The sequence below is a fragment of the Pteronotus mesoamericanus genome, unplaced genomic scaffold (assembly GCF_021234165.1).
Source record: "Pteronotus mesoamericanus isolate MK-2021 breed Mesoamerican mustached bat unplaced genomic scaffold, CSHL_Meso_final contig_37, whole genome shotgun sequence".
Classification (NCBI taxonomy): Eukaryota; Metazoa; Chordata; class Mammalia; order Chiroptera; family Mormoopidae; genus Pteronotus; species Pteronotus mesoamericanus.
In genome coordinates, this window is record NW_026555144.1 from 994,465 (window position 1) to 1,009,107 (window position 14,643).

General features: G+C 38.3%; 1 protein-coding gene across 1 annotated transcript in view; it reads left to right on the forward strand.

Moving 5' to 3' along the window:
* Positions 1 to 208: 208 nt before the first annotated feature.
* Positions 209 to 14,643, forward strand: part of IL1RAPL2 (interleukin 1 receptor accessory protein like 2) — a 744,540-nt gene continuing 730,105 nt past the window's right edge. Inside the window, exon 1 of the mRNA XM_054576924.1 lies at positions 209 to 522. Coding sequence (XP_054432899.1) covers positions 209 to 522 — 314 coding nt within the window. The remainder of the gene's footprint in view (positions 523 to 14,643) is intronic.

Genomic DNA, 14,643 nt, shown 5'->3' on the forward strand with positions numbered 1-14,643 from the left:
TACAGGATTAGAAATACCCCAAAGGTACAGGGCTAGAGGAGGTATTCTGTTTGCCCAGGTCCAAGGAAGACACTGGTTTACCTGATAGGACCACTGGGAAGACTGAATGATATAATCTAAGTAAAGCCCTTGACATAGTGCCTGGCTCATAGTAAGTCCTCAGTACACATCAGCATTGATTGTTGCTCATATATCACCATTATATACAATGCTCACTGTATCTCATGACTCATCTGGTTCTCTTTCAGTGGATGGATGCATTGATTGGTCAGTGGATCTCAAGACATACATGGCTTTGGCAGGTGAACCAGTCCGAGTGAAATGTGCCCTTTTCTACAGTTATATTCGCAAAAACTATAGCATGGCCCAGAGCACTGGGCTCAGGCTCATGTGGTATAAAAACAAAGGTGATTTGGAAGAGCCCATCATATTTTCAGAGGTCAGAATGAGCAAAGAGGAAGATTCAATATGGTTTCACTCAGCTGAGGCACAAGACAGTGGATTCTACACTTGTGTTTTAAGGTGAGTGCTCCATGAAAATATTACTCTGTACCATAGCTGGTAGTAATTTGATTATGGCTGGAGTGTGTTCAGGTGTGCCTCACCTCATACATTAGGTATGTTTTTGAAAGGTTGCTGTGCATGAAGAGCTTCCATAAATTCAATTCTAATTATTTATTGGAACTACACTGCAGGTTCTTACCAAATTTTCATAAAATGGGACTCCCATTTACTGTGTGTGCTCATGTATTTGGAAAATTTTATGATTCATTTCTTCCCCAACTCCACCACTGCCCCAGGGCCTTATATTAAAAATTGTTTTTGTGTAGAGCCAGTTGGCTCAATGGTCTTGATATCTGGCCATGAAAATAACAAGTATCACTTAGGCCAAGGTCCCTCCTGGCTTGTTGGAAAATAGCTTCAGTTGCTGCTTGGTTATCTTGTAGCCAATGAGCTACTGTTGAGATTCTTCATAGAATTGCAATGTGAGTTTGAGTCTATTGTTTCTAAATACTCAGCATGGACCCCTGTAAACATACAATCTGAGTTCCTAGGTGCTATACCGGAAACATTTCACATACAATTCCTGCTTGCGAGAAGTTTACAGTCAAAAGCAACCTTTTTTATCATTAGGGATTCCACAATATGCCCTTCCTTCCCCCTCCACCCCAGTGCTAACATCTAGGATATAGGATCTCAGATAGACTTCATTAAGTGTTAAAGTGGGTAGCTGAGATAACTTTTAAATCACTTCAATTTTGTCATTTTGGGAGTCTGTGATCTTGCCCACCAGGGACCTTCACTGTATTATTTGATTTTATCTTCTTGGAAATTCAGACCCTTCTTATTTTTGTCTCTTGTGGACTTTGTCTAATGCTAATGCTATGTCACCTCTTCAATCGAAAGCACCTGGAAACCCCTGGTGAGGCCTCATTCTTCAAAAGCCCAGGAGAATAAGATGGTGTATAAATAAAGAACCTTTTTGATACTCTAAGAGCCACCTTTTTATGTATGTGGAGAGAGTGTTATTGAAACAAATAGTGAATTTAGTCTTAGTTTTTGGCGGGCAAGAACTCTAGGATATTGACAGAGCTAGAACTCATTCTGATCACACCCTTAGTAATAATGAATATTTAAGCTACTTGAGCAGCTGTTAGTAAAATTGGTAAGTGGGTATAATTCAGCTTCAGTGACTAACCCTATATGCTTTAGGGTGCTGCTATTATTTTCTTGCTTAGCCACTGTCCATCTCCAGCACTCATTAAATCCTGACAATCAAAATAGAACTCTTTCCCTCCCAACTCCATTTGCTATTTTCTTTTGTTTTCACAAATTTGAAATTTTATTTGCAAAGCATCAGCTCACCTTATACAGGAGCTACACTTAAAATTAATTATTGCTTACTTACCTTACCCTGTTTATGCCTCCAGTCTTGTTACCTTTCCTCTCTTCCCTTCTCCATTCTAACACCATTCCCCTACTCTGAACAATGTTAACAATCTAATGTGTATCCTTGTACACATTCTTCCTACTCTTTCAGACATATGAACATATATACTTGAGAGTTTTCTCCTCAGTGCTTTACAAAAAGCAAAGGAGACATATATTTCTCTCCATTTTCTTTTATTAGTAAAAGTACATAGTAAAAGTCACTTGATAGAGTGTTCAGTCATCAGCCTCACAATTAAGGAGCTATCTTAGAATATTTCATCTCTTTATACCTATGAATACAATCATCTTTCACCTGAGTGATTCCTTCAGCCTGATTCTCATTTCATATCTCCAAGAAGGTGAGTTTAATAAAGAGACTGTGCATATGATTCCACTATTTATCTTTCTGACCACTGTCAGGTCCGTCAGAGCTGTGCTTCTGACTGCCCATGTAATGTGACAAACAGCCACGTGTTTGGTTTACTTCATGCGACTTCTCTCATAAGTGGTTCATATTTTATGGGTAGCTGGGGTACCAACTTAGTATGTTGGATGAGTAGTGTGTAATAAAAACCAGAATTAGAAATGTAAAAAAAAAAGTATATAATATTCTGTGTTGCTTTATACTATTTGATATCACAATTTAGACAATTTCCATTTCCCTACTGATGTGCATATACTTTGTTTCTAGTTTCTTGCCCCTATAACAATGCTCTGATAAAAGCCCTCATTTGTTTTTAAATGAACTTTTTAAAAATATTTTATTTACTTTTAGACAGAGGGGAAAGGAAGGAGAAATGGAGAGAAACATCAATGTGTTTTTGCCTCTCACACACCCGCCACTGGGGGAACTGGCCTGCAACCCAAGCATGGGCCTTGACTGGGAATCGAACCGGTGACCCTTTGGTCCACAGGTTAGCACTCAATCCACTGAGCCAAACCAGCCAGGTCAAAATAAACCTTTAAATTTTGGGAAAGTTTTAGATTTACAGAATTATTACAAAGATAGTACAGAAAGTTTTTGTATGTTGTATATCCATTTCTTCTGCTATCAACACCTTACAGGACTATGGAGCATTTGTTACAATTAATGAATACATAGTGCTACATTATTATTAAGTCTATTCTTCATTGAAATTTCCTTAGATTTTCCCTAATGCTCTTTTTTCTGTTCCAGGGTCCCATCTGGGATACCATATTACATTTAGTTGTCATGTCTCCTTAAGCTCCTTTATTGCTAAGGCAATTTCTGGACTTTGTTTCTGATGACCTTGACAGTTTGAGTAGTACTGTTCAGATACTAGGTAAAATGTTGGGATCTTAATTGGGATCTGATTGGTTTTCAGAGTTAGACTGGTGTGATGCATTTTGTGAGAAAGATCACAGAGGTAAAATACCATCCTCAATCACATCCTATCAAGTGTATAAAGTATCTGTATGCCTTATCACTGTCAATATTGACTTTTATCACGAGCTGGAGATTGTCTTCCTCCACTGTAAAGTTACTCTTCTTTATTTTTCCTTTTTAATACTCTTATCTTTGGAAGAAACTAGCTATTCACAGCCCGTACTTAAGGAGTGGGAAATTATGTTCTACCTCATTAAGTGTTGAGTCTGTACATAAAATTATTTGGAATTCTTCTGCATGAGATATTTGCCTCATTTCTCACAGTTACTCATTTATTCAATCATTTATTTATATCAGCATTGACTCATGGATATTTACATTATGCATTGGGTTATAATCCAATGCTACTTTATTTTCTGGCTTAAATTATTCCACCTTTGTCCATTGAGAGCTCTTTCAGTTGGTGCGTCTGTCCCTTTGACACAACCTTATAATTGTTTTTTTTAAGCATTTCATTTTATAACACTACAATAAGATATCCAGCCTTGTTCATTTCCTGCCCCAATCTTAGATCTGCCGTTTGTCCAAGGAGTCCTGGTTCCTTTTTTTTTTTTATTCTTCAAATATATTTGTCTCCGTTTTCCCACCACCACTTTCCTCTGTTTCACCCACCCCCACCGCCCACCCTCAGTCCTTCCCCACTTTGGCTTTGTCCGTGGGTCCTTTATACATGTTCCTTGATTTGACCCTTCTCCTTCTTTTCCCCATTACCACTGTCCCTCCTTCCCTTTCATTACTGTCAGTTTGTTTGTTTTTTTCTTTCAATGTTGCTAAGTATATTTTTCTTGCTTGATTGTTTGTTGATTAGGTTCCACTTATAGGTGAAATCATATGGTATTTGTCTTTCGCCCCCTGGCTTATTTCATTTAGCATAATGCTGTTCACTGCCATCCATGCTGTTGCAAAGGGTAGTAGCTCTTTCTTTCTTTCTGCTGCATAGTATTCCATGTGTAAATATACCATAGTTTTTTGATCCACTCATTTATTGATGGGAACTTAGGTTGCTTCCAGTACTTGGCTGTTGTAAATCATGCTGCTATGAACATTGGGGCGCATAGGTTCTTTTGAATTGGTATTTTGAGATTCTTAAGGTACAATCCCAGCAGCGGAATTTCTGAGTCAAAAGGCAGTTTTATTTTTCGCTTTTTGAGGAAATTTCAAACTATTTTCCACAGTGGCTGCACCAGTCGGCATTCCCACCAATAGTGTACTAGGGTTCCCTTTTCTCCACAACCTTGACAGCACTTGTGGTTTGTTGATTTTTTTTTTTATGATGGCCACTCTGACTCGTATGAAGTGGCATCTCATTGTGGTTTTAATTTGTGTTTCTCTGATGGATAGTGATTCTGAGCATCTTTTCATATGTCTCTGATCTCTGTGCCTGGTTTCTTTTAATAGAGAAACCATGATTTGGGTGCTTGCTGTGATTTTTGCTACTGGGGTTTGTATGCTTTAAAATGCAGATATGAGATATTTAGTAATACTATCCACCCATTTGAATCATAGCAGAAAAATTTACTGTTTGTGACCTCTCAGTAGCCAGTTAATCATTTTGTGTTTGTTTTTCCTTTGGCCAGTATCAAGAGTGATTAGTTGAATTTTTCAGTATGTCAGTAGGTTATTAATAAATAAATGGTGGGAAGGTAAGTCATATTTTGAGAGGCAGTTTCGGTCCCAGAATTACTGTCTCCCTGTCTTCCCACATGAATCTTTTCAGTGGAAGCACTTGGTAGGATAAAACTGATAAGATTAATTTTATTTCACTAAATCCCACATATCACTTTCTCAGCAACTTGGAACAAGGGGCTACTTAAGCTGTGGACGAAGATAGACATATCCATATAATCCTGAATTGAATTCACAGTTATTTAAGAGAATAATTAAATGTAATTGAACATTAACAGAATCTGTGTGTTTGGGGATCACAATATTCAAGTGCTGAGAACAGGTTGTGGGTTCAAAAATCATTATGACTAATTATCTCTCAAATGAACTAGGCAAAATAAGGAAACTCATTTTTAAATGGGAACATAAGTGACGATTTTTGTGTTTTTATTTTTTTTTGGTAATCATTGATGTAAAAGACATTCTAAAATCTGAATCCCTCATAAATTCTTTCTAAAGTGTTCCTTAACACATTTACCAGCTCTGAGTCATGATCTTTACCTTGCTACTCATCACATTTGTGTGATTCTTTCTCTAGAAAAACAACATCACTAGAAGAGTTGAGTAAGGTAGAGATATTTGAAATAAGAACTGCAGTATGTCACTAGTTATTGAATCTGTACAATTAGTACATGAGGGTTTATTATATTAATCTTTTTACTTTTTAGTATGTTTGAAATATTCCATAATAAAAATAAAAATAAATACAGGTGTAATGTAATTTTGGCTGATTTTAATGGCCCTTAAATGATCCTGACCTATGAGTGCCTATGTAGATATATTAAACAAGTTTTATATTTCAGTCAACAGTCATTGAGCATGTACCATGGGATTTGCTTTATGACATATTGCAATGAAAACTATGCCTTTAGAAAGACAAATAATTGTTCTAGTCTTCCTAAGACTCTACAAAATGCTTTTATCACCTTACACCCTCTTATTGTACTTCATACCATGGTTACCCAGAGATTTTCAAGGACAGTGAACATTTCTTTTCTTTTAATCATTGTTCAGTTACAGTTGTCCCAATTTCCCCCTGTTGCTCTCCCCTGCCCCACCCACAACCCCACTCCCTCAGTCAATCCCCACTATGTGATCCTTTACCATGGGTTCTTTATACATGTTCCTTGACTAGATCCTTCCCCTTCCTTCCCCTGTTATCTCTCTCCCCCCTCACCTCTGGTAACTAATGAACATTTCTTCTAAGTAAATTCCAACTTAATTATTGATCCTTGAAAAGTTAGAGCCAACAAGTCAGTTGCGCAGATAACAATTTCCAGGAGAATAGACAGTTTCTTGCAGGAAAAATGAAAGCCTGGATATTACAAAACTTATTGACTTCAGAAAAGATCAAGATTGTACAGCAGGGTCTTGAGACAGCAATGATGACTTCTGTGGCCCACATAGGCTAAAGTGTGAGGCAGTGAGTTATTTTTTCTACCTACTTTTGGTTATAAGCAAGATTCTCTAATTTACTTATTTTTGTAGCAATTATGCATAAAGGAACACATATATAACTTGAAAAGTGTATTTTTTAGACCTTCAAAATTTAATAATCTACTTGTTTATAAAATTATAGGTACCTTAAATAGGAAAATAGTGGCAATTGTAATCTATTTTTATTTTATTAATAATGAATTTGAACACTGTAATGTTTAGAAATATAGCCATACTGTTGTATTTTAGCTATGTAATATTCAGAAATATAATCATTACAATACCTATGTAATTTGAACTACAGTTAGTTTGTTTATTGGAAGAAAACAGATGTTTCCAGTTTAGTTAGCAGAGTTACATGCTTTATAAGAATTAATAGGTTATAATTGATAGCCATAAAGCAGGAATTGATTTCATATAATACTGGAGAAATAGCTAATACTGGTCTTGATATATATATATATATATATATATATATATATATATATATGTGTGTGTGTGTGTGTGTGTGTGTGTTGTGTGTGTGTGTATGTATACATTTCCTTATATATAAGCAAATATATAAACAAATAATATATATTATATATTATATACATATTATATATAAACAAATATATATATATATTTGTTTAACCTCTTGTATGATTATACAAACATTAGTGACTTTCTGTTTCAAGGTTCTTTTGCTCACATCTTGTTTTATTTTAAGATTTTCTTTCTTTATTTATTTATTTACTTTTAATTTTATTTCAATTTATTTTTTCAAATACATTTGTCTCTGTCTACTCCCCACCACTTTCCCTTGCCCCCTCCCTCTTTCCCTCCCTCAGCTCTATCCCTTTCGTTTTGTCCATGAGTCCTTGCTATATGTTCCTTGAATTTCCCCTTCCCTTCCTTTTCCCCACCCCCCCTCCCTCCTTCCCTCTTGTCTCTGTTGATTTCTTTTCCTTTCACTGTTGCCGGTCTTATTTTCCTTGCATCTTTGTATTGTTGGTTAGGTTCCGCTTATAGGTGAGATCATATGGTATTTGTCTTTTGCCCCCTGGCTTATTTCGCTTAGCATAATGCTCTCGAGTTCCTTCTATGTTGTCGCAAAGTTTAGTAGTTCTTTTTTTCTTTCTGCTGTGTAGTATTCCATTATATATATGTACCATGACCTTTTGATCCAATCATCTACTGATGTGCATTTAGGTTGCTTCCAACACTTGGCTATTGTAAATTGTGCTGCTATGAAAATTGGGATGCATAGGTTCTTTTGTATTGGCATTTTGGTGTTCTTAGGGTATAGTCCCAGCAGGGGAATCACTGAATCAAAAGGCAGTTCCATTTTCAGCTTTTTGAGGAAACTCCACATCGCTTTCCACAGTGGCTGTACCAGTCTGGATTCCCACCAACAGTGTGCTAGGGTTCCCTTTTGTCCACAACCTCGCCAGCACCTGTTGTTTGTGGATCTGTTTATGATGGCCATTCTGACCGGTGTGAGGTGGTACCTCATGGTGGTTTTGATCTGCATTTCTCTGATGGCTAGTGATGCTGAGCATCCTTTCAAATGTCTCTGAGCCCTCTGTATCTCCTCCTTGGAAAAACATCTACCCAGGTCTTTGGCCATTTTTTGATTGGATCGTTCATCTTCTTGGAGTGGAGTTGAGTGAGTTCTTTATATATCTTGGAGATCAAACCTCTATATGATGTATGATGAGTGAATGATTTTCCCATATGGTTGGCTTCCTTTTCATTTTGCTGATGCTTTCTTTTGCTGTGCAGAAGCTTCTTATTTTGATGAGGTCCCACTTGTTTATTCTTTCCTTTATGTCCCTTGCTTTAGGAGACATATCAGTGAAAAAATTGTTGCGTGGGATATCTGAGAATTTCCTGCCGATGTTCTCCTCTAGGACTTTTATGGTGTTGGGACTTATATTTACGTCTTTTATGCACCTTGAGTTTATTTTTGTGTATGGTGTCAACTGATGATCCAATTTCTATTTTCTGCATGTAGCCGTCCAGCTCTCCCAACACCATTTGTTGAAGAGGCTATTATTCCTCTGTTTTATGCTTCTGCCCTCTTTGTCAAATATTAGATGCCCATATAGACATGGACTTATTTCTGGGCTTTCTATTCTGAACCACTGGTTTATGGGTCTGTTCTTGTGCCAGTACCAGATTGTTTTGAGTATAGAGGCTTTGTAGTAGAGTTTGATGACCGGTGTTGTGATCCCTCCTACTTTGTGTTTCTTTCTCAAAATTGCTGATGCTATTCGGGGTCGTTTATGGTTCTATATAAATTTTTGAAATGTCTGTTCTATTTCTGTGAAATATGTCATTGGTATCTTAATACAGATTGCGTTGAATCTATACATTGCTTTAGGTAGTATGGACATTTGGATGGTATTAATTCTTCCAATCCATGGACACAGTATATGCTTCCATTTATTTGTGTCTTCCTTAATTTCTTTCTTCAATGTTGTATAGTTTCCTGCATACAGGTCTTTCACGTGTTTCTTTAAATTTATGCCTAGGTACTTTATTTTTCTTCTTGCAATATCGAATGGTATTTTTTTTCTGATTTCTTCTGCTTCTCTTTCATTGCTGGTGTACAAAAATGCCTTTGATTTCTGAATGTTGACTTTGTATCCTGATGTTTAGCCAAATTCACTTATTAGGTTGAGGAGATTTTTGGTAGTCTACAGGGTTCTATATGTACACTATCGTGTCATCTGCAAACAATGATAACTTTAGTTCCTCCTTTCCAATTTGGATGCCTTTTATTTCTTTCTCCTGTCTGAACTCTGCGGCTAGGACTTCCAATACGATGTTGAAAAGAAGCGGTGAGAGTGGGCATCCTTGGCGTGTTCCTGATCTTAGTGGGAAAGCTTTCAGTTTTTGCACGTTGAGGGAGATATTGGCTGTAGGTTTTTCATATATAGCCTTTATTACGTTGAGGAATGCCCCATTTATTCCCATTTTACTGAGTGTTTTGACCGTAAATGGATGCTGTACCTTATCGAATCCTTTTTCTGCATCTATCGAGATGATCATGGGTTTTTGTCTTTTCTTTTAATTATGTGATGTATCACGTTTACTGATTTGCCTATATTGAACCATCCCTGCATGCCTGGGATGAATCCCACTTGATCGTGGTGGATAATCTTTTTAATGTATTGCTGGATGTAGTTTGACAATATTTTGTTGAGGATTTTAGGATCTATGCTCATCAGCGAAATTGGCCTGTAGTTTTCTTTCTTTGTAGGGTCTTTGTCTAGTTTTGGGATCGGGGTAATTTTGGCCTCATAGAAATTGTCTGGGAGTCTTCCCTCCTCTTGGTTTTTTGGAATAGTCTGAGAAGGACAGGGGTTAGCTCCTCCTTAAATGTTTTGTAAAACTATCCTGTGAAATCGTCCAGCCTTGGGCTTTTGTGTACCTGGAGTTTCTTGATGACTGCTTCAATTTCCCCAGCTGTTATCGGTCTGTTCAAGCTTTCTGTTTCTTCCTCCTTCAGAGTTGGAAGATTATACTTTTCAAAAATTTGTTCATTTCATCAAGATTTTCAAATTTCTTGGCATATAATTGTTCATAGTATTTTGTGACGATCTTTTGTATTTCTGTGGTATCAGTTGTTATTTCTCCTCTTTCATTTCTGATATTATTAATTTGGGTCCTCTCCCTTTTTTTCTTGATGAGTCTGCTTAAAGGCTTGTCAATTTTATTTATCTTTTCAAAGAACCAGCTTCTGGATAGGTTGATCCTCTGAATTGCTCTTTTCGTCTATATGTCATTTAGTTGTGTTCTAATCTTGACTATTTCCTTCCATCTACTTGCTCTGGGATTTATTTGTTGTTGTTTCTCCAGTTCTTGAAGTTGTAGTGTTAGGTCTTTTATTTGAAATGTTTGTATCTTTTTTAGGTAAGCCTGTATTGCTACGAACTTCCCTCTCAGGACCGTCTTTGCTGTGTCCCATAGGTTTTGGGCTGTTGTCTGTTAATTTTCATTTTTTTTCAGAAATTTGTGATTTCTTCTCTTATCCCATTATTGACCCATTCATTGTTTAATAGTGTACTGTTCAGTCTCTGTGAGTGTGCACCTTTTTTAAGTTTCTCTTTGAGGTTGATTTCCAATTTCAAGCCCTTGTGTTCTGTGAAAAAGGTTGGTATTATTTCAATTTTCCTGAATTTGCTGAGGTTTGCTTTGTGTCCTATCATGTGGTCTATCTTTGAAAAACTGCCATGAGCATTGGAAAAGAATGTGGATTTTTCTTCTTTGGGATGTAAGGTTCTATATATGTCAGTTAAGTCTCTTTGATTCAGTGTGTCATTCAGCGCCACAATATGTTTCTTAATGTTTTGTTTGGACGAACTGTCCATTTTTGACAGTGGGGTGTTGAAATCCCCTACTATCAGTGTGTTGCTTTCTATATCTATTTGAAGTCATCCGGCAATTTCCTTATATACTTGGGGGCTCCTATATTCGAAGCATATAAGTTAACAATGCTTATGTCTTCGTGATAGATTCTTCCTTTAAGTATTATAAAGTGCCCCTCTGGGTCTGTTTTTATGGCCTTTGTTTTGAAATCTACTTTGTCTGATACAAGTATGGCAACCCCGGCCTTTTTCTCATGCCCATTTGCTTGGAAAATTTTTTTCCATCCCTTTACTTTCAATCTGTGTAGGTCTCTTGCTCTGAGGTGGGTCTCTTGTAGGCAGCATATGTGTGGGTCATGTTTTCTTATCCATTCATCTACCCTGTGTCTTTTGATTTGAGCATTTAGTCCTTTAACATTGAGAGATATTAGCGATAGAAACTTACTCATCTTTTCTCTTTGTACCTGTGTTCCTCTCTCTCTCATTCTTTTCCTTCATCTGCTTAAACCAGTCTCCTTAGCATTTCCTGGAATGCTGGCTTGGTAGAGATGTATTCTTTTAGTCTTCTCTTGTCTGGGAAACTCTGTATTTCCCCTTCTATTTTAATGGAGAACCTTGCTGGGTACAGCAGCCTTGGTTGTAGGTCTTTGCAATTCAGGACTTGGCATATTTGTTGCCATTCCCTTCTGGCTCGTAGTGTTTCTGTTAAGAAGTCAGCTCCTAGCCATATTGGGGCCCTCTTTTATGTTACATTGTCCTTCTCCCTTGCTGCCTTGAGGATTCTCTCTTTGTCTTTGACATTTGCCATTTTAATGATGATGTGTCTTGGAGTGGACTTCTTTGAGTCCTTCTTGAGTGGGGTCCTCTGTGCCTCCTGGATCCATGAGAGCCTTTCTCTCCTCAAATTAGAGAAATTTTCCATCATTACTTTTTCAAGGAGGTTCTCTGTTCCTTGCTCCTCTTCTTCTCCTTCTGGTATCCCTATTATATGGATATTATTGCGTTTCAGGTTGTCCTGACTTTCCCTAAATGCCTCTTCTTTCTTTTTTTATCGGTTTTCCATTTCTTGTTCTTTCTAGGGGCTTCTTTCTAGCTTATCCTCTATCTCACTGATGCGATCCTCGGCTTCATCCAGCCTGCTTTGAATTCCTTCTACTGTGTTCTTCAATTCAAATATGGTATTCTTCTAATCCTCTTGTGTCTTCTTGATCGTTTCTATGTCCTTTTCCAGGCTGATATAGTTTGCTGTAAGATCCTGATAGTTTCTCTGCAGTTTCTCATAGTTCTCTTTGAGCTGGCTGAGTTCATTGAGCTTCCTTAGAACCATTGTTTTGAATTCCTTATCTGATAGTTCCCTTGCCTCTATTTCATTTAGCTCTCTCTGTGGGCAGTCCCCTTTTCCACTCATTTCGAGGGAACTTCTTTTTCTTCCCATTTTTGTGAGAGTCTGGTAAGTGTTTTTGTCCTTTACTTTTCTTTCTGGGACTGCTTCTGATGATGTCAGTTGTTGACCCTATAGGACCTTGGGTTGTTTGTTTGAGCCTGCCAGGAGTCTCCTGTCTGTGTCTGACTTCTGCTTGGGGCAGCTCTGTGACCCCTTCAGTCAGGGCTGGGCTATTTTTTTGGATCTCCCTGCACTCTCACGCCGGCTCCTTGCGCGCGCTCCTTGCACGGCCGTATCCCCCGCCTGCCTGGGCTCGTGTGTGCTTGTCCCAGACCAGGGGGCTTATTCGCGACCTCGTGTACTCATCTGTCCCCCCTGCCCGGTGAGCTCCCTGGCACTGGTCAGTTTAGGGTCTTCTATTGTGTGTCTTCCCCGCTTTTGGCTCTTTGGGTGCGTTGCTTGCCCTCGCCAAATGGGGACTATGGAAATGGGAGGAAGTCAGCTCCAGGACTCTCTGGCTAATCCTGTCTCCGGTCTCTCCTCCAGGGACTCTGGGTAGCTCTGTGACCCCTTCGGGCTGGGGATGTACTAATTGTGGGCAGCTCCGCAATCACGGGCGGGCGGGTCAATTTATGCCTGCCCTTGCCGCTCTGTGCACTCCCTCGCAGGCCATATCGGTGCCAATCTCTATATCACTATTTTAACAAATGTTAAAGTAAGTCCTCCTTTTGCTTCCTACTGTAACTGGATTCCACCCTCCTTGGATTTTCACTGGATTCATCTCTGCCAGTTCTTTGCCCTGGGTTTAGCAATGATGGATTCAAGTTTCTCACTGAGAAAACTGATAAGAAGAAAATCTTTTAGCTCTGGTTCCCCTCCCTCTTGTTCTTTTTATCAAACTTCTGGGAGGAATGTGCTATCCATTCTATAGCTCCTCAGTGTCAGGAAATATGACATGTTCAGCCCCAGTTCAGCCAGGTCAGGAGCCTCCCCAGGCCTTCGCAGATTTCTAAGATGCACCCAGGCACAGAGCATTAATCACGATGATTATCTTTGACATTATTCAGATTTTATTTATTTAATTTTAGAGAGAAGGGAAAGGAGAAAGAGAGGGAGAGATACATCAGTGTGTGGCTGCCTCTTATGCACCCCCTACTTGGGACCTTCCTAGCAACCCAGGCATATACCCTGACTGGGAATTGAACCAGCGACCCTTTGGTTCACAGGCTGGCGCTCAATCCACTGAGCCACATCATCCAGGGCTTATATCATGGTTTTAATCTATTCCAAGAGTTACCAATTCAAAATACTGTCAGGGGCCAAGAGTATAATATAGTGATTGTGGCATACTATCTAAAACATTTTAGAGTATTAAAGACTGTAGTAATCCCTCCGTAACCTCATTTTCATGTATTCTACTCTTGCCACCACCTCTAACTCACTGTTTCTTAACCCCAATTCTGTTAATTTTTGACCCCACCCAGAGTTGCAGCTAATTGATCTCACAGTTCCTTCAAAGCCCTATGCTTTCTTCTCACCTTGCAGAGTTTAAATTCCTTGATCAATTATTTTAATCACTCCAACATACAAGGGTGATTTTAGAGCATGAGACTTTGAGAAATTGACCAATTCTTAGAAAAGAATCTAACTGACATAACTAATGACACCTTAACTGGCACATTTTTAGCAGATGATGCTTCCATGGAGAAAATATATGTTTAAAGTGGGTAAATGCCCTTCTCTGCCTTTTCCCTTATTAATGAAAGGAAATGCTGCTGATGTCAGTATTGTCAATCAGAACATGCATTCCATGTTTGTTTGTTTTTTTCTCAGAAATGAGGATGAATTCACAGAGAGCCATCTCCACTATCTCACATTATCAAGATAACTAACTGATTAAGGATTGGTAAGTACAGTCTATATGGCTGTGAAGAGAAAATCTAAGGAGGGCGATGTGTAGTTCCACCCCAAGGTCTTGATATAATTAAATCAAGTCCCAGATTAACACCAATCAACACATACTCATTTCCGGACCAGATCATATTCTTCAACACTAAGGCAATATACTCTTATCTCTGTAGAGAAATCTTAAATTTGCAGTCTCATTACCTATTTCCTCCCAATACCTTCCTCTTGTACCCCATAAAGGAGGGGGATTTTGTCATGTTTCATATCTACATTCATCTCTTTTAATCCCATGCAGGATTTCTCTTTCTCTCTCTCTCTCTCTCTCTCTCTCTCTCTCTCTCTCTCTGTTCCCCCTTTTTTCCTGAGTCTAAAGTTTACCCCTGAACTACCGACTCCCACACTTGACACAAATATTCACACAGGGTAGACTTTTCCATACTTTTAGTTGCTGACTTAGTGACTGTAACGCTCAGGTCACTGAGGTCCAGAGATTATTAATTTGGTAAAGTACATGTTTTTTTTTTCTAATATGTTAAGTTTTATCAATAGAAACA